The following is a 19042-nucleotide window of genomic DNA, read 5'->3' on the forward strand; positions in this document are numbered from 1 at the left end:
GGAGCCCCCAAAAATAAAGTCTGACACTGTTTCCACTGTTTGCCCATCTATTTGCCATGAAGTGATGGGACCAGATGCCATGATCTTCGTTTTCTGAATGTTGAGCTTTAAGCCAACTTTTTCACTCTCCACTTCCACCTTCATCAAGAAGCTTTTTAGTTCCTCTTCACTTTCTGCCATAAGGGTGGTGTCATCTGCATATCTGAGGTTATTGATATTTCTCCTGGCAATCTTGATTCCAGCTTGTGTTTCTTCCAGTCCAGCGTTTCTCATGATGTACTCTGCATATAAGTTAAATAAGCAGGGTGACAATATACAGCCTTGATGTACTCCTTTTCCTATTTGGAACCAGTCTGTTGTTCATGTCCAGTTCTAACTGTTGCTTCCTGACCTGCATACAGATTTCTTAAGAGGCAGGTCAGGTGGTCTGGTATTCCCATCTCTTCAAGAATTTTCCACAGTTTATTGTGATCCATACAGTCAAAGGCTTTGGCATAATCAATAAAGCAGAAATAGATGTTTTTCTGGAACTCTCTTGCTTTTTCCATGATCCAGCAGATGTTGGCAGTTTGGTCTCTGGTCCCTCTGCCTTTTCTAAAACCAGCTTGAACATCAGGACGTTCATGGTTCACATATTGCTAAAGCCTGGCTTGGAGAATTTTGAGCATTACTTTACTAGCGTGTGAGATGAGTACAATTGTGCGGTAGTTTGAGCATTCTTTGGCACTGCCTTTCTTTGGGATTGGAATGAAAACTGACTTTTTCCAGTCCTGTGGCCACTGCTGTTTTCCAAATTTGCTGGCATATAGAGTGCAGCACTTTCACAGCATCATCTTTCAGGATTTGTAATAGCTCAACTGGAATTCCATCACCTCCACTAGCTTTGTTTGTAGTGATGCGTTCTAAGGCCCACTTGACTTCACATTCCAGGATGTCTGGCTCTAGGTCAGTGATCACAGCATCGTGATTATCTGGGTCGTGAAGATCTTTCTTGTACAGTTCTTCTGTGTATTCTTGCCACCTCTTCTTAATATCTTCTGCTTCTGTTAGGTCCATACCATTTCTGTCCTTTATTGTAGAGGACACATAAGCATTACCTTTTGTGTTTTCTACACTTAATGTAATTTTTGACACTGATGAGTATATTTGTTCTAAAATAACTAATTTCAGCATTCCTGCTAAATGACATTTGTGGGTACTAATCCCATTATCACAATCAGGACAATTTGCTTCCACCTTTTTTAACTGTGTGTTTAAAAGTTTTGACTCATTAGATACTATTGTATTTATTGTTATTAGATCTTAAAGATATTAACATAAATGTATGCTCCCAGTACCGATTATTTCATTTACATCTATTTTCAGCAACTTTAATTAGAGAAACATACCAGGTATATTGGAAATATTTAGTACTTATATTAATACTATTGCTTTTATTCCTATAAATATTAGTAGCATTGTCATCAAACCAATTCTTTTCTAGTGCAAGCTACCCACAGTAGAAGAATGTATGCAGTTAGCTGAGACAGCCCATGCCGATGGCAAAATATTTGAAACTATAAAGTATTACTTGCTAAGTCAAGAACCTGAAAAAGCCCTTCCTATTGGTATTGACTTCATCAAAGGTATGTATTTAGTTGGTAGTATAATTTAAAATCTACTCTTTTATTTGGTATTTTCATTTGTATTGATTTTTTTTAAAAAGGCTTAAAAATCAAGTACTAGCCATCCTGAATTTAAAAAAGAAAGAGATTGCTGATGGTTTGGTATCGGGACCTAACTGGGATCTAGAAAATAAAGAGGTAGATAGCATTGACCAGAAAAGAATCAATCATACAAGTTAAAATTTGAATGAACAAGTTTTAATCCTTTAATTTAGAGATGCTGGTTTTGTTTTGCCAGAACACATCAGTAGTTCCGATTGGACTTTGGACACCATTTACCCCGTTCTTGACCTGTTGAGTTATATTCGTACTGAAAAACTGGCCTTGCATACGTGTACTGAGTGAGTACTTTATCCCCAAAATACATAACCAAACTTATGCAATGTTTCAAAATGGTTGTATTGTTTTTGGTGTTCAGATGAAGAAATAAGATCTCTTGGACAGATAGGTGCACATATAGAAAAATTACATTTTGTTTTGTCCTTAAATAGAAACAGAGAGGTCACTTTGAAACCTAAGATAAATCATACGGGCCCCATTTCCTAATACCGTGTGTGTGTGTGTGTGTGTGTGTCTGTGTGTGTCTGTCTGTACACAAAGACACACACAGACACACCTGGTTCAAACAGGGCTACTTCAGATCTTTGGGGTCATTTTGGACCACATGTCCCCAGTGATCTGTGTAGTGGTCATAGCTCTTAAACATCCATATATACAAAGCATACTAGGTTGGGCAAAGAAGTGAAAGTGCTAGAAAGTAAAAACAGACACCGTCCTTGAATTCAGGTATCGTGTAAGGACACTGTTACCCATGTAGCTAAAGTCCCGAGAACCATGTGTATTTCTTAGCGAGGCTTTAGGCTGCTTTTGGTGCAATGCCACGTGGGAAAACTGGTGCAGCAGCCTGTGACACTTTGGCAGGAGCCGCAGGGACCGACGGGAGAGAGGAAAACAAGAAGACAAGAGTTCAATATTATTCAAAGACTTTTATTTTAAAATACAATTTGTATTATTCGGTACATGTCTGAATAGGAGTTAACTGATGAATAAAACATCTTTACATTTAGAAAATTTTCTAAGCATATTTTGCTATGTTACTCATCAAAATGAGACACAAGTTCAATAACTATATAAGAGCAATGTTCTGTACCTCAGATTATAGAATTTTTTAAAATAAATATATTCTCTTCTAGAGCTCGAAATGAGTTGCTGATATTATGTGGCTATGTTGGCGCGTTACTGGCTATCAGAAGGCAGTATCAAAGCATCGTCCCAGCACTGTATGAGTACACGAGGTAAAAACAGTTTCTCTCTGATTAAGACATTAGAGAAGTGAGCGCCTTTCACTGAGACGGTTAGCGTCTTAAGTGCATTGTAGAGGCAACAAATACATTTTGCACATGTCCATTTATTTCCTAAGCATGTGCTTCATAATAAAGCAGCAGTAAGTGATACAAATTAACAGTGAGTGAAAGTATTAGGCACTCAGTTATGTCCAGCTCTTTGCAACCCCATGGATTGTAGCCCATCAGGCTCCTCTGTGCATGGGATTCTCCAGGCAAGAACACTGGAGTGGGTTGCCATTCTCTTCTCCAGGGGACCTTCCTGACCCAGGGATCAAACCTGGATCCTCCTGCATTGCAGGCAGATTCTTTACCATCTGAGCAGATTCCATCAAGGATCTGGATTCTTCCCTTCTTTCAACTCTGACACCCTTGGCTTCCTTCCTCCTGCCTGAGTGGCCCAGTGTTACCTGCTAGCTTCTTGCCCTCTGTATATCGTGCCTGTACTTGAAGTGGGAGGGGGAGGTGAGGGTGACTGGATGGAGACCACAGAGGGCAGGAGCTTCTGATTCTGGAAGGAAGGCTTCGTGCTGTGTGCCTGCAGCCCACTGGCCAGGACTGTGTAATCCACTTTTAAAAGAAGATTGGAAACTGTGTATTTCAAGCTTGCCCATCTCCACAGTAGAAAAATGCAAAGCAAAGAGGTTGGTTGGTGGCAGATACTCCCTATTTCATATTTTATATTCAGATATAACCTACCTGCCAAACTCCTGTGTTTTCAGGACAGCTTGCTGAACTCAGCCCTCATGCATAAAACTTGTCATACTCAAAAATAAAACTCAGTGCCTTGTCCCCCAAAAATACCATCTCTAAAATAGGTGACTCCTAAAGATGCTGTGAGTCTGTGGTGAAGCAGTTGTTCTGAGTTTCCTTCCTGTGGGCATGGGGTTCTGAGAGAAATGGAGCTCTCTCCTTCCTGACTTACCCTCTCGTCAAGGTGGAGGGCTGTGTTACTGTGGGCCTGTGCCTGGAGCTGTTGGAAGAATCTCTGATGTCAGGGCACTCGAGGAAAAATCTATGCCAGCAGCATAACCATAAATGGAAAGCAACTTTCAACAATATTAAGATATAAGGGAATTTCCCTGAGTGTTACTCAGCATTGCTCATCCTATCATCCAGCATTTATTGAATATGTTTGACTTACCAGAGAGTTACACACGGGCATGCACACCTATATTTACATATACACATAGATATGTGAACAGTGGTTATATCTAAAATTGCAGTTGTTTAAAATTCATTTGCGTTTCTGCTGTCTTCCTCATGGATGTCAGATGTTAATTTCTTTCTGGCATGTTTCAGTCAGCTGTTAAAACGGCGGAAGGTGTCAGTGCCTTTAAAAATTGAACACCTTTCTGAGGAACTGGACGCATGGAGAGCTTGCACACAGATTGTCAACCCGTGAGTGAATATAAAATCTGCTATAAAAATTGAATACAGAATGTATTGCTTAATATTGTAGACAAACTTGTAAATTGTTGTCTCATTATTTATTTTGGCAGGAGAATGAATCTTGGGTTGTTTAGCACATAGTAATAATTTATAACACTCTCCTGCCTTTTTCAAGTCCTTCCTTTTACTATAAATTAAGTCTAAAGTTAATTTTCCATCACTTACAAAGGACTAAATTATCATTGGGGACTGTTTTTAATCTGAACCTTGACAATCCTGTGATTCTACAAAAATAAAAATGGAATATCTGTTGGAAATACAGATCATCAGAAGACTCTCCATATACACCCCCTTCTGATTCACAAAGACTGGTTTATGCAACTTTACTAAAGAGACTAAAGGAAGAACCACTCAGAGGAATTGTTGGACCAGATTATGTGACTGGGTCGAATCTTCCCAGTCATTCCGATACTCACATCTCTTGTCTTACGGGATTGAAAATCCAGGTACAGCCTAATGTCAAGCATAAATTATGCATGCCCATCATTTTTGTTTTTTCATTACTTTTTGAAATGAGAACTTAAAATAATCTGAATAAAAGTATAAAGAAACCTGAGGCCCAGTGAGGAAATACTGCCCTTAATAAGCTTTTGTATTTGATATAAGTGGTTTCTCTCTCCTTAAAATAAATCCAGAGACATAGTCATTGTACTTTTTATCATAAAAGCAATTCATATAACAGATACACTTAGTAAGAAATGGCATGTATACTTAGTAACATGTTTTAAAATACATAGAGATCATTTCCTTAGGGAAATTAAATAAGGGAGACAAACCAACAGTCAACACAGTTACAAATTGTTCTCAGTAGATTAAATGTAACTATAGTCTCCATTGGTATTTTATAAACACAAAGCAATTAAAAACTGATAGGTGTATAATAAATCTACATATTGTGCATATTCTTAAATTGACTTAGTGAACTTCTCAGTCATTCAAAATTACAGGGCTTTATCACGAGGGATGGCTAATTCCCAAGGAATGGCCCCTTGTGAACAATGCCAGGCCTGCCCGTGTGGCCCAGGGGTGCCATTATTGCCAGAAAATAGAGAAGCTTTCATCATTTCAGAGCCAGGAGCAGTTGTAGGTGTCCCCAAGAAGTAAACAAAGCTGAATCCCCATGAAGTGCTACTGGAGACCAGATGGGACCAAAAGAATGCCATCTCCCAGGCATCGTCAGGCATCACTAAGTGGATTCTTGTATCTCTAATGTAACGTAGCTAATTACATCTCTGACACCGATGTGCCACATCAGTGGAGAAAAGGTATTTGGGGGGATAACTAGTCAGATGTCTTGTTACCAATGAAAAATCTAACTGCAGCTTGACTTGACCCTGAAAACTAAGTCTTCAGAACACACCAGAATATTCAAACCACAGACAGGAAACCAAGTAGGACATGTGCTTACTATCCACTCATGTTCAGACATTAAGAACCAAAGCGGTAAATTCAGTCATTTATAATTAACAGCAAAACCCCTCTTGTGGCTTTTAGACTGTATCCTCAGTGCCACTAACCGCCCTGCATGTACCTCTTCTAGTGCTTGACAGACTTCCTGTTTCTTCCTCCTCTTCAGGGCCTTTTCTCCTTCTGAGACAATCATCTACTTCACAGGCTGTCTAACCTCTCTGCACCCAAACCCACCTAAGAAAGGATCTACTAATTATCTGACATACACTCAAGCACAAATGACTAATTCATGGGGAGTTCTACTCACCTGGGGCATTTCTGTTCCTGCAGAAAATTTGTCCTGGTTAAAACTGAAATTTCAAGTACCTGTGAATAGGAAGCTGTCTACTGCATATAAATGGATTTTTGAATATCTGAAAATAATTTGCTAACAGCAAGCTCTTATCATTTGAAGTGTTAGTGGCTCAGTCATGTCCAGCTCTTTGCAACCCCATGGACTGTAGCCTGCCAGGATCATCCGTCCATGGAATTCACCAGGCAAAGAACACTGGCGTGGGTTGCCATTCCCCTTTTCCAGGAGATCTTTCCAACCAAGGGGTCGAACCGAGGTCTCCCTCATTGCAGGCAGATTCTTTACCATCTGAGCTTCCGGGGAAGCTCCTAATCATTTGAAATTGGGGTCCAAAGCCTGATAACTTTAGAACATAATGAAGAAATTAAGTTTTTATCTCATTTTTTGTGTTTCTGAAATCATGCTTTTTCTTCTAGGAGCTGAGAGATACAGATTGAAAGGTTTTTTTGGATTTAGTTCTTCAGAACTACCCTTGATATACAAAATAGCTGATGTAACTAAATTATAGATATGCTTATAAATCACAGAATTGACATGCCTCTATATTATACATACATGTATATAGCAGTGTATTTTTCATCTTCTGGAGAGCAAGTTGAGTTTCTGGTTTAAATAATTTAACCAGCTGTATTGATGTAGGCTGTATGATGAAAAGGGTGAAGTCTATTATTAAGCATGTATGCCTTTATAAATGTTAACTTTGTAGTAATTAATAGATTAACAATACCTGTTGTCATTGACAGCACTATTGTAATTAAAAGAACTCAGATGATAAAGCCAAATTCCATTTTGAAAGACATCAGGGCATTTTAAAATGTTTCTCTATTTGGTGGCAATTCAGAAAATCTTTTGTTTCTCTTTTAAATTTCCTATCAGCATTGCCTAAATATCACCAGTGGTTTTTTGATGACAGTGATTCTGTGTATGGAAGTTTAAAATTCATTTAAACTTTAAACTTTAATTTTTAAATTTAATCAAATTTAAAATTTAAAGTTGCAAATTCATAATTTCATCCTCTCTTCTTGTGACTCCCACTGTGCAGGGTCCTGTATTTTTCCTTGAAGATGGGAAATCCACCATCTCCTTGAATGATGCTCTCATGTGGGCAAAGGTGAACCCATTCTCACCTCTGGGGACTGGAATACGACTCAACCCATTTTAACGGAAGGTTTTTCTCCATGCTTAATTGTTTTTCTTAAGACCTTTCATGGCGTTAGTATTACCTTAACCTCTGTTGTCCAAAGCCAAAGGTCTGGAGGAGGAGAGGGGGGTGGAGGGCTCACAGTTGATTTTAATCATTAACTTCAACAAATAAAATATTTATATAATTTAAAGGAAAAATAGATGTCTGTCTCCTTATAAAATATAATAGCCATATTTGGGAGGAAGGTAATACTAAAATTATAAAGGACTGACAAATATAAAAGAGCATAGAAACTTTCCCCAAAGCATAAATGGTACCAACTATTCTAGTGTTAAAACGTTGAAAGGTATAAAATAGTGCAACACCTATAATAGTGCTTGACGTGCAGTAGATACCTAATGAATATTTGAATGACCGAATATCTCCAAGTCTTGAAATGTAAGGTATATACAGCTGATCTTTAAGTTAACAAGCACCGATACTGTCCTCTACAAAATGCATGGTAAACCGCTAGTTTTAGTTCATATTTAATCAAAGTTTTCAGTTATAAATTTAATATACATCAATCAGTGGATATGCAGTCAAAATACTTTTGAGTTTTTTTTTTTAAAAGAAAACATTCCCAGGTTTTGTAACTGAAACTTAAATGTCCAGTTACAAAAGGAATGAGTTATATAAGCATGAAAAAAATTGAGGGGTAAAAAACAAATGAAGTGAAATATATGTGAAAATTTAAAAGATGTAAATACTAATTTTGATAATTTAATATTCACAATGTGTAATCATTTTATATTAACTCTATAATTATAATAAACATGATTTATTGGAAGTTAGACCATGAATGCTTTTGCAGGAGATTGAACACAGAATCAAGAGAAGAAACTTACTGTTTACCCAAATCTAATTATTTTTTCTGCATGTTTCTCTAGCTGAGTTTCAGAAGACTTGTTTCTAAAAGTCTTTCCTAAGGGACTATATTTTATGGTTTAAAAGATTATTCTCAACATTTTCTAAACTCATTCCCAAGAAGTCATCTATTTTATCAGGACTCTCTTTAAATTTATTTTACTAAATATTATCTGTTCAGAAAGATAAAGTTAACCAAGGAAGTCTCTGGATGTCGAAATTCTCATGAAACTGTCTAAGCCTTCAAAAATGCAGAAAAACAAGTAGAGTTTTGTTGGAAACTGACAAACGTATCATGAGATTCAGCCTTAGTAATACTCATCTTGGAAGTCAAATGACGCTATTAATGAGATAGCATAAAAACATGAATAATTCCACTTAATGAAAATTTTCCACTTAATGAAAATTTTCCAAATAATGAATTTAAGACTACCAAGAATATAGGAAGTATAATCAGAATATCCAGCTGCTTTTGTTTCCCTTTGATAAAAATATGGGGCTTGGCAGCAAGCAGGAAGGATTTTTCAAACTAAATGGTTTGCTAAACACCAGAATGAGGTTCTAAGTGAAGCATGATTTTCCTTCCAGTATCAACAGGAAAGATACATATTTTTAAAAAAAATTAATAGCTTAAGTAAAGCTATTTCTAGAGGTGGGCAAGATTTTCAGTGGACCAATGTGTGATAGTAATATTCAGAAAAAAATTGTATTGACGAGCATGACATGTAAATAAATTATATCAGGCAAACTAGTAGTGTAACTCTTTGCTAGTGAGGAAAACATATTACAAAGTAGATTCACATTACCTACAAAAGTTATGAGAAAAAACTCTTACTCGTCAGGGTGAATTAGGTTTAACTGTACCTTTAAACTTATTTTTGCTCATTCTGGACTAATGAAGGGGCTTCCCAGGTGGCTTCTTGGTCAAGAATCTTACTGCCAATGCAGGAGCGCAGGAGATGTGGGTTTAATTGCTGGATCGGGAAGATTCCCTGGAGGAGGAAATGGCAACCCACTCCAGTATTCTTACCTGGAGAATCCCACGGACAGAGGAGCCTGGCAGGCTACAGTCCATGGGGTTGCAAAGAGTCAGACACGACTGACGGACTAAGCATTAACATGCATACGAATAAACCAAGTCTGTGTTTTCAGCAGTACCAGGGCAGGCACAGGTGTTGAATAAAAGGTTGTTGAATTTTTAGAAAATATGCTCTTCAGCCCAACTATGGATAAGACACACTTTACTTCTTATTGAAATATATCCAAGTGTAGATGATTGTATCCTATTAGGGTGGCAAGAGGTGGTAAAATCACTTCTTCAAAGCCATTAGACAGGTGCTTCTTCGGGTTCCTTTTCCACATTTATGGTAGGCTTCATACAGTCAGAATATGTTCTGGTTTGCTTCACCTCAATTTCTTTAGGTGTACTGACTCTATTACCTGTATTTGGTGGGATATTTACATAAAATTAAGATCCAGTCTGGTTATTAAATATGTACATAAACATCAATGTTTCTAATGTACCAACCATACACAATAATTAGCAAGAGGCTGGGCACAAGTTAGTCTAAAATCTCAAGTAAACAGAACATTTACAGCATGCATTATAGTAGTTGGAAATACAAAACCGGAATACCAGCGCCTCCAGAAGTCATCTGTAGAGCCTAAAAATACCCAGGGGTTATTGGGTGCATCTGATACTGAATATGACTACTATTTTTAAATGTTGCTTCAGAAAGCAGGTGAGGCAACAGTGATTTTAATAGTGATTTTAATAGTGCTTAGGTTTGCAAACACAGAATTCAGAATTAGGTTTCTAGAATTCTGTGCTGAGGCATCCAAGCTAGCCACTCAGACTCTTCAGCTGACTTGGTTCGAATAGGATTGGCCAAGAGATAACTGAGAGACCTGCATTTCCTTGGCCCATTGTTGTGGTTGATGCTCGATTTAGGTAAACAAAGGAACTTCAGTGTTTAAAAAAAAAACAACAACACCTTTCTTACAATTAATTTTTACCACCGCATCAATATATTGAGAAACTTTTCAGATGAACAGCCTGTGATTTCAGTACCATTCAGTGCCAAGTGCCATCTCAGGTGGTAAAATAGGGTTAAATTCCTTCAGTCGAGGGTTGTTTCCTCTGCTCCTGTTAATTTCCCAGTTCTGTTAGCTTATCCAAACTAATCACTCTGCTCTTATCAGAAATGACCGAAACGGCATCCATCTCACCAATGTGGGGAGAAATGATGTAAAGCCCAGGAAAAGGGGCTCTCATCCATATAATTACCAAAGTCAAACCCAAACAATTAATTCCTGTTGTGCCTCGGTTGAGAGAGTCCCAGGATCTACAACAGGCTGGAGTGAAGGAGAAAGAGAAAAGCTCATGTCTTCCCATCCTGCACTGCCCGGCCCCATGAGGGCACCTGTCGGCCATCTTGAAAAAGAGAAGACAAGACCGCGGAAATAGGAGGGAATCAGGCCTCATGAGAGTGCAAGATGGGGGACGAGTTATTTATAGCAGTTCGTCCGTTGTTAAACACGGAACAGCAAGAGGCCATGCTACTAGGAGTCCCGATCTGAAATAACAATAGCATACAGTTTTTCGAAAAACTCACCTCTGAGACTTGAAAGTTTCCTGAAAAGACAACAGAAATGAAGAATACTCTTTAGCAACTCAGATATCAGTAGGCAACTGTCATTTTTTTTTTTTTAAGCGTGGCACCTGACATCTGTTTGTTATACAGGCAGAAAGCCTTGCTTTGGCTCATTTCTACCTTTGCTTTGTCATCCCCAGTCTCCAGTCTGGCCCTTTGAGCTCTATTACAGGGGTGGAGGCAGGCAGGTGAACAGAGAGAGGCCACTGCAATCTCCTCCCTGCCCACCACACCCCTCCCCACCCCAGCCCGCGGGGTTCCAGCTCCCACCCTGCTGGAACGTTTACTGCAAACATCCCTGATGGAAGGAGCCCGAGGTAGGCGGAAGGGGAGGATGTGTTCTCAGAATCTAAAAGGGAAACTATGAACTGCTCTTTTTTTTTTTTTCCTCATAGAAGCATTGGAATTCACTTCTGTTAGATTCTGTGGTGATGTATTTTGAGGCACTGGCTGGCCTAAGGTCTCAATATTAAAAAGTGTGCTCTGGGGAACAGTTGTTCTACCAAGCCATAAGTGTTAGTTGCTCTGCTGCTGCTGCTGCTAAGTCGCTTCAGTCGTGTCCGACTCTGTGCGATCCCATGGATGGCAGCCCACCAGGCTCCCGGGTCCCTGGGATTCTACAGTCAAGAATACTGGAGTGGATTGCCGTTTCCTTCTCCAATGCGTGAAACGTGAAAGTGAAGTCGCTCAGTCGTGCCCAACATTTTGTGACCCCCTGGAATGCAGCCCACCAGGCTCCTCTGTCCATGAGATTTTCCAGGCAAGGATACTGGAGTGGGTTGCCATTTCCTTCTCCAGGGGATCTTCCCGACCCAGGGATCAAACCCCGGTCTCTTGCACTGCAGGAAGATTCTTTACCGACCGAGCTATCAAGCCATAACAAAACAAAACTAAATAATAGTGATGTGTGATCAAATTGTTGTTAAGTTGCTAAGTCGTGTCCGACTCCTTTGTGACCCCACAGACTGTAGCCCACCAGGCTCCTCTGTCCATGGGATTCTCCCGGCAAGAATGCTGGAGTGGGTTGCCATTTCCTTCTTCAGGGGATCTTCCGGACTCAGGGATGGAACCCACGTCTCCTGCATTACAGGCAGATTCTTTACTGCTGAGCCACCAGGGAAGCCCCATGTGATCAGATAGAGTTTGAAAACACTTCATTCTATACCTTTCCCTTTTAATATTCATAATGCATATTAGCATATGAAAGGTTCTGAGAAGTCATTTAAAAAAAAAAACACAAAGAATCTGTTGACATTGCTTTCCCAGAGCTTATATAAGCAAGGAACTTCCACCCCATCCTGCCCAAGAAATCCCTCTTCACCCCATCTTGCCCAAGAAATCTCTCTTCACACTTTAGTCAGCCTGCTCTGTAGAGAGTCCACAGGATAGTTTTCATCAAGGGCATGACAGTAAATATTATATTTCAAGCTTTGAGTAGTGTTTTCAGATAAAAATGGGACACTGTTAAATTTGAATTTCTGATACATAGTGAATATTTTTTTTAGCAAATGTCCTCAACATGTCTTAAAAAGTATTGGTTGTATTGCCCTCATCTTTTTATTTGCTGAGTACGTTGTGGGCCAGACAGTCTCTGTGGCCAGTACCAGCCTGCTGCTCTCTATGAGAAGCAGCCACAGACAAGGCACAAAGGCACGGGCTTGGCTGTGTCCCAGTACAGCTCTACTTACCAACATGGAAACTGGAATTCCATCGCATTTTCTTGTGTCAGGAGGTACCGTTTTTCTTTTGGTGTGTTTCCAACCATTTGAAGATGTAAAAGCCATTCTTCATTTGCAGGCTATACAAAATTGTCAGGCAGAGACTGACTTTAGCCTGTGGTTTGGCTACAGCATGCTGTGGTATACAGTGCTTTCTGAATTCACAGGATTTAAACTTGTGGCTTTTTGTATAACAAGTGATTGGAAAGTCCAGGTGTGCAGGTTGTCTGTGTCTGCCTTAGGACTGATTCATCATCCAGCTGCTAGAGAACTAAGTTTTGAGCTCTGCCAATGCGCTTCCCCTGTTTCAGACTCACTTTTTTAAGCAGAAATCAGTATTGGGATGGCTCATATAGAAGAAAGTAGGGGCACCCTGGCTTGGGGGTTTCCCCTGTTTTGACTGTTTCTTAGCCCTCGATGTACTCACACTCGCAGCACCTACAGAAAAACACAGCACGTCAGCCTCCTGCACAGTTCTAGACTGAATGCCTAGACCAACATTTTTTACTATTTTAAAAATTTTAAATGAACAAAATAAAAGAAAAATATCAATTTTAACAAGTTAAAAAAAAAAAGAAAGAAAAAACCTTCTAAAAAACTTACAACACACAGGAGCGGCTCTTTCCTTTGAAACGACTGAATTGCTCTTGTTCCCAGAGGCTTTGGCAGGACGATGATCGAGAGTAGATTCTCCCACTGTTGGTTTGACTGCAAACCATTCTATAAAATACAAACACAACATTTTTTCTTAAAAATTCATTATGACTATTGTCAATATATGACACTACAATTTTCATTTAAGCAGATTATTTAGACATCAGGGATTCCCTCGTAGCTCAAACGGTAAAGAGTCTGCCTGCAATACGAGAGACCCGGGTTCGATCCCTGCATCGGGAAAATCCCCTGGAGAAGGAATAGGCCACTCACCCCAGTATTCTTGCATGGAAAATCCCATGGACAGAGGAGCCTGGCAGGCTACAGTCCACGGGGTCGCAGAGAATCAGACACGACTGAGTGACTTCACTTTCACTTTTGTATCATATTTCTGAGAGTGGTGTGAATACAAAGGTTAATAGCCCTCTCCACCATGGTTCACATCTCTGATGCATGGAATCGTTGCTTCAAAAAAGTTACTTTAAAGACAGTATCCCTGTGTTCCTGTTAGTCTTTTGATAAGCTTTTATTCAATAATAATATACATACAGAAAAATGAACAAATCGTATTGTTACAGTTTGATGAATTTTCGAAGTGAATACATACCTGGGTTGCCATCACCTTGATCCAGAAACAGTACCAGCACCCCCGAACCCCCTCATGTCTCTCTCTTGTTGTTGTTTAGTCACTAAGTCATGTCTGACCCTTTGTGACCCCATGGACTGTAACCTGCCAGGCTCCTCTGTCCATGGGATTTCTTAGGCAAGAATACTGGAGTGGGTGGCCATTTACTTCTCCAGGGGATCTTCTGGACCCAGGGATTGAACCCTTGTTGGCAGGCAGATTCTTTACCACTGAGCCACCAGGGAAGCTCCAGAACTCTAAAAAGAAAACTGTCTTGACATCCATCATAGGTTAGCTTTACATGTTTTTATATTTCATATAGATAAAATCATATAGTATCTTTCATTTTGCAATTATTTTTGTACTATAAAAATGGTGACAAAATTATTTTCCATGTTTCTGTGTTTCTTACTAATTCTGTCAACTGCAGCACTTGGGCATCAATTTCACTGTGCTTCCAAAGACCACTTACTCCTCTTAGCTCACCCTCATGGAGGCTAGAAGATGTGTGTGAGGTCATTTCTACTCATAAGCTGTGCCCTATGTCCGCTAAATACCACTCTGGACAGTAATATTGCACAGAACTGTTACAATCACTTTGGCTGCTTAAAATCAGCAGTCTCAAAAATCAACACTGATGATAAAAGAATTCTGTTCAATAATCTGAAGGGTTGAGGTGTCCATGGCTAAAGAGAAATTATGTTCCAAAGCAAACAGGGATGCAGGTCAGCTTTGCACTAGGACATTTAAATTGAAGATTAAATGGAATGGATGTGTTTCAATCCAGAAATTCCTACTAGAACCAATAAGTAGAACTAATAGTGAGACAGATTAAATATAAGCAAATATTAGGGACAAAAAGTGATGCTTGATTTTGTGGTGTTAAAAAAAAATAACTTGACAAAACTAAAATGCTGAACAACAAAAGAACTTAAGTGCGGGGACTTCCCTGGCAGTCCAGTGGTTAAGAATCTGCCCTTTTGTTACAGGGAGCACGGATTCAATCCCTGGTGGAGGAATTAAGATCCTGCATGTCTGTGCAGTATAGCCAAAAATAAATAAATAAATAAAAATAAAAGGGAGAAATAGCATCAACTTTAAAAAAAAATAGAGAACTTAAATGGGACAGGGGGCTGGCAGGGAGTGGGTAGTGTTCTAAGGTCCTTACAGTTTGAGGAAGAGAATAAATATATTACATTTAGACTAAGATAAATATGCATGTTAAAATTTCTATGGTAGCACTATAAAGAGTAGAAATTTGTAATTTTCCAAATTAGTAGCGGGGTCTTTGGAAAAAAGTTCAGTGCTAAAGAAGAAAAAATAGGTAAGACAAAAAATAAGAAATAGAACACATTAAAAGCACAAAATAATATGATAGATATGAATGCATATATGATTGAATTAATAAAAGTCACAGCAGATGAAATTACAACAGTCTGTGAATTGGGTACAGTGGCAGGCTTTTCTTTCACTTATGCTCAAGTAGAGCCTCATTAAGCTTGGAAGAACCCAGTTGACTATTTCCAAGGAAAACTTACTTGGATTCAGTTTTCTGCTCAATTTCCTTTGCAACATTTGTAAAAGGAAGAGGAACTCTACTTTAAGTTCATTGTTAAGTTTGTTGGGATTGCCTATTAGTTCTGATAGCCTAATGTTATCTTTAATAGACTTTGAAGCTGTCGACCTAGGGACCAGGGGTAACTGCATCTGGTAACTGTAGTCTGTGAAATTCACGAGGTCTTCCTGGATGCTTTTAATTCTGGAAAAAAATAAAATATTGTTGACAAATGCCATTTTAGTAATAAGATTTATATTACCAAAAGTTTCATATTAAATTATATTACTAGAAAATTCCAGATGACTCACTCTCTATGTGTTAACAAGGTGTACACCTCCTGTATCAGTATTTCAGGTACTCCGGCTTTACAGTGAATTGTTCCATGGATTAGTTCTTTAGGTAATTTAAGTTTTTTCCTTGCCAGGAACTTTAATCGTAGAAAGAGAATACTTTCATCATAAGAAGTTCTATAAAAGTCTCCAATTACTGTGAATTCACTCTAGTCTCCCTTTAATCCTCAACTAATAGTTTGAGGTTTAATGTGATAATTATTAAAAGATATTATTACTCAGCAAGAAAACCAACTATTATATCCCACTCCAATTTGAAATGAGTATGCCAAGTTTCATAGGTGACTCATGACATAAACCTTAGTAACCTTTTCAATACAAGGAAACAGGCTGCCAACCCAGCACATGGCCACACACGCATATACAGAGAAATCCAAGATCTCAGGAATACACCTCTTCAAACAAACTTCTCAACACTTAAAAGTGTCAGTGATTGCTAATTTACCTTTTCCAACTGTGCCCAGTTATCCAACTTGACTTTTAAAGAAGTTCCATTTTTAAAGGATGACAATTTAAGGTCCCAGGGGTAATAGGTAGTAAATATTTCTGCTATCAGGAAGCCATTTGAAAAATCCCTGTTCCATAGCGATAAGGAAATGAAATTAAGTGCAGTTACTTATACAATTTGTATTTATAGTTAATTCAGTTCAGTTCAGTCGTGTCTGACTCTTTGCGACCCCGTGAATTGCAGCACACCAGGCCTCCCTGTCCATCACCAACTGCCAGAGTTTACTCAGACTCACATCCATCAAGTCGGTGATGCCATCCAGCCATCTCATCCTCTGTCATCCCCTTCTCCTTCTGCCCTCAATCTCTCCCAGCATCAGAGTCTTTTCCAATGAGTCAACTCTTCGCATGAGGTGGCCAAAGTACTGGAGTTTCAGCTTTAGCATCATTCCTTCCAAAGAACACCCAGGACTGATATCCTTTAGAATGGACTGGTTGGATCTCCTTGCAGTCCAAGGGACTCTCAAGAGTCTTATCCCACACCACAGTTCAAAAGCATCAATTCTTCAGCACTCAGCTTTCTCCACAGTCCAACTCTCGCATCCATACATGACTACTGGAAAAACCATAGCCTTGACTAGATGGACCTTTGTTACACCACTTAAATATTCTATACTGACAGCAGCTAACTTATGGAGCTTTCTTGGATCACTGCTCTAAGGAAGCCTGCTATGGAATAGCATTTGGGTGATGCTATTTGACACACCAAAGCCCGTGGCATTCCTTTTATGAAGCCAAAACTATTATTTTGTATTGAATATGCATTTTAACAAGATCCCCATGTGATACCTGTATCCACTGAAAAGTTCAGGCATCTTTCTTAAGGAAAACTGAAATTAATAAGCCAGAGTCATTGCCTACAAAGTCATTATTTTTCTGGAATTTAGTTTGCATTCCCAGAAAAAATATTAACTGCCAGTTATGTTCAGCAAATGAAATTAAAAGATGCTTGCTTCTTGAAAGAAAAGCTGTGACAAACGTAGATAGCATTCTTTGTTAAAAAGCAGAGACCTCATTGTGACAAAGGTCTGTAGAGTCAAAGCCATGTTTTTTCCACTAGTCATGTACAGCTGTGAGAGTTGGACCATAAAGAAGGCTCAGTGCCAAAAAAATTGATGCTTCAAACTGTGGTGCTGGAGAGGACTCTTGAGAGTCCCTTGGACTGCAAGGAGATCAAACCAGTCCATCCTAAAGGAAATCAACTCTGAATATTCATTAAAAGGACTGATGCTGAAGATGAAGCTCCACTTCTTTGGCCACCTGATGCAAAGAGCCAACTCATTGGAAGAGACCCTGATGCTGCGAAAGCTTAAGGGCAAGAGGAGATGAGGACAACAGACGATGAGGTAATCGGATAACATAACCAATCAGTGGACATGAGTTTGAGCAAACTCCAGGAGCTAGAGAAGGACAGGGAAGTCTGGAACACTGCACCCCATGGGGTGGCAAAGAGTCAGACATGACTTAGTGACTGAACAGCAGTGTTCAGCGAGGCTGCAGTTAGACAGCAACTTTTTTCAGTCCCTGATAACTCTCAAACTAGATGCAATATCTAACAGAAAGTAAACTGATCCTCACTAATATAAATGTCCAATGTCCCTGGAGAAAGAGCCTGGACTTTTTTTTTTTTTTTGAGTTACCAAAGTATTCTCTATTGGCTTAAGTCTAAGTAATGATTGACTGATTGAAATGCTCCATCCTATTTTTTTAGGTCATCTCCCTAAGACAGCAAGGAGTGTGTGAGTGTGTGTGTGTGTGTATGTGTGTGTGTATGAATGTATGAGTATGTGTGTGTGTGTGTGTGTGTGTATGTGAGTGTGTGTGTATGTGAGTGTGAGTGTGTGTATATGAATTTATGAGTGTGTGCATGTGAGTGTGTGTGTGTGTGTATGTGTGGTGGGTAGGCGGGTGCGGGGGCAGTCCCTGGAAAGAGCCCCTGAGCGGATCCCCGGCCTGCTTTGCTGGGCCCTCAGCGCCTCTAGGCGTCCGGGGGCCGGACCTGCTTCAGCACCTGCTGATGTTCCTGGGGAAGAAGGTGAGATCGAGGCTCTGGAGCCAGCGCAGAACCGACCGAGACAGGCGGGAGCTCTTCGGGGGATGAGGATAGACCAGACACTTCTTAGGCTTCTCTCCATTGGGAGCTGCTTGACATGGCAAAACTGACCGTGTCTTAGGGCGGGCTGCCGCCGGCTGTGTCAAAAGCCCTCCTCTAGGGCCGGCGGCAGCCATGGCGCTTTCTGGGTTTCTATGGCAGCACCGTTAGGGGCGGGGCCTCTGCTGAGGCGGGGCCTAGTGTGGGCGGGGCCTCAGGGCGAACGCCCCGCCTCACGGGTGCTCCAGCTTGGGGTCCTGCTACCCTGGGTTGGTGGACGCGCATCCCGGGTCCCACTGGGAAAGGACTAGGTTCCAGGAGCTTAAACTTTGGACGGAGCTTTCAATCTCCGTTTTACCCTTTAAGAAGTAACCGATTAGAACACTCTCACTCCCATCCGGCTTTCCCTTAAAAACTGACATTTTGAATGTTGTGGTTTCTGTAGTCAATCATTTTGAGGAGGTTGAGGACGTTTCAGAAGACAAAGACTGTTTTTGTTTGGAAAATGGAAACAATAGAGATTTTTTTCCAAACTTCCAATGGAAAAAAATCTTCAAAATTAAGATGAATAGATGCTTAATGTCTACAAAATTTAATGTACCTATTTCCTTAA

The 19042-nt window shown here is 39.8% G+C and overlaps 2 protein-coding genes across 4 annotated transcripts in view; one reads left to right on the forward strand and one right to left on the reverse strand.

Annotated features, from left to right (window-relative positions):
• Positions 1-8050, forward strand: part of WDR17 (WD repeat domain 17) — a 54706-nt gene extending 46656 nt beyond the window's left edge. For 2 of the 3 annotated variants that reach the window (XM_010829909.1, XM_010829912.1), the window contains 6 exons: positions 1484-1625; positions 1903-2005; positions 2858-2959; positions 4310-4408; positions 4722-4905; positions 7264-8050. In XM_010829909.1, coding sequence (XP_010828211.1) covers positions 1484-1625; positions 1903-2005; positions 2858-2959; positions 4310-4408; positions 4722-4905; positions 7264-7383 — 750 coding nt within the window. In that variant the 3' untranslated portion in view covers positions 7384-8050. Of the gene's footprint in view, positions 1-1483; positions 1626-1902; positions 2006-2857; positions 2960-4309; positions 4409-4721; positions 7226-7263 lie in introns of those variants that run through there. The other variant, XM_010829910.1, reaches the window with a different exon arrangement.
• A 1447-nt stretch (positions 8051-9497) lies between these two features.
• On the reverse strand, positions 9498-18592 carry SPATA4 (spermatogenesis associated 4). The gene is made up of 8 exons (XM_010829913.1): positions 18349-18592; positions 16276-16405; positions 15789-15907; positions 15461-15681; positions 13247-13363; positions 12961-13081; positions 10887-10906; positions 9498-9711 (listed from the first exon to the last, which is right to left on the reverse strand). Exons 1-8 carry the CDS (start codon positions 18564-18566, stop codon positions 9599-9601), a joined length of 1059 nt encoding a protein of 352 aa, XP_010828215.1. The 5' UTR covers positions 18567-18592; the 3' UTR covers positions 9498-9598.
• Positions 18593-19042: the final 450 nt, after the last annotated feature.

Source organism: Bison bison, unplaced genomic scaffold (genome assembly GCF_000754665.1).
Source record: "Bison bison bison isolate TAMUID 2011002044 unplaced genomic scaffold, Bison_UMD1.0 scf7180017864514, whole genome shotgun sequence".
Lineage (NCBI taxonomy): Eukaryota > Metazoa > Chordata > Mammalia > Artiodactyla > Bovidae > Bison > Bison bison.

What these genes read in the sequence shown, in the direction of transcription:
- SPATA4 (XM_010829913.1), bottom strand. Translation starts at nt 18,566, where the DNA reads ATGGCTGCCGCCGGCCCTAGAGGAGGGCTTTTGACACAGCCGGCGGCA. An exon ending in ACCTTGTTAACACATAGAGA is followed by an intron (nt 15,682 to 15,788) that starts GTGAGTCATCTG and finishes ATTTTTTTCCAG; the next exon opens with AATTAAAAGCATCCAGGAAG. An exon ending in GAAACTTTCAAGTCTCAGAG is followed by an intron (nt 9,712 to 10,886) that starts GTGAGTTTTTCG and finishes CACCAAATACAG; the next exon opens with GTAATAGAGTCAGTACACCT.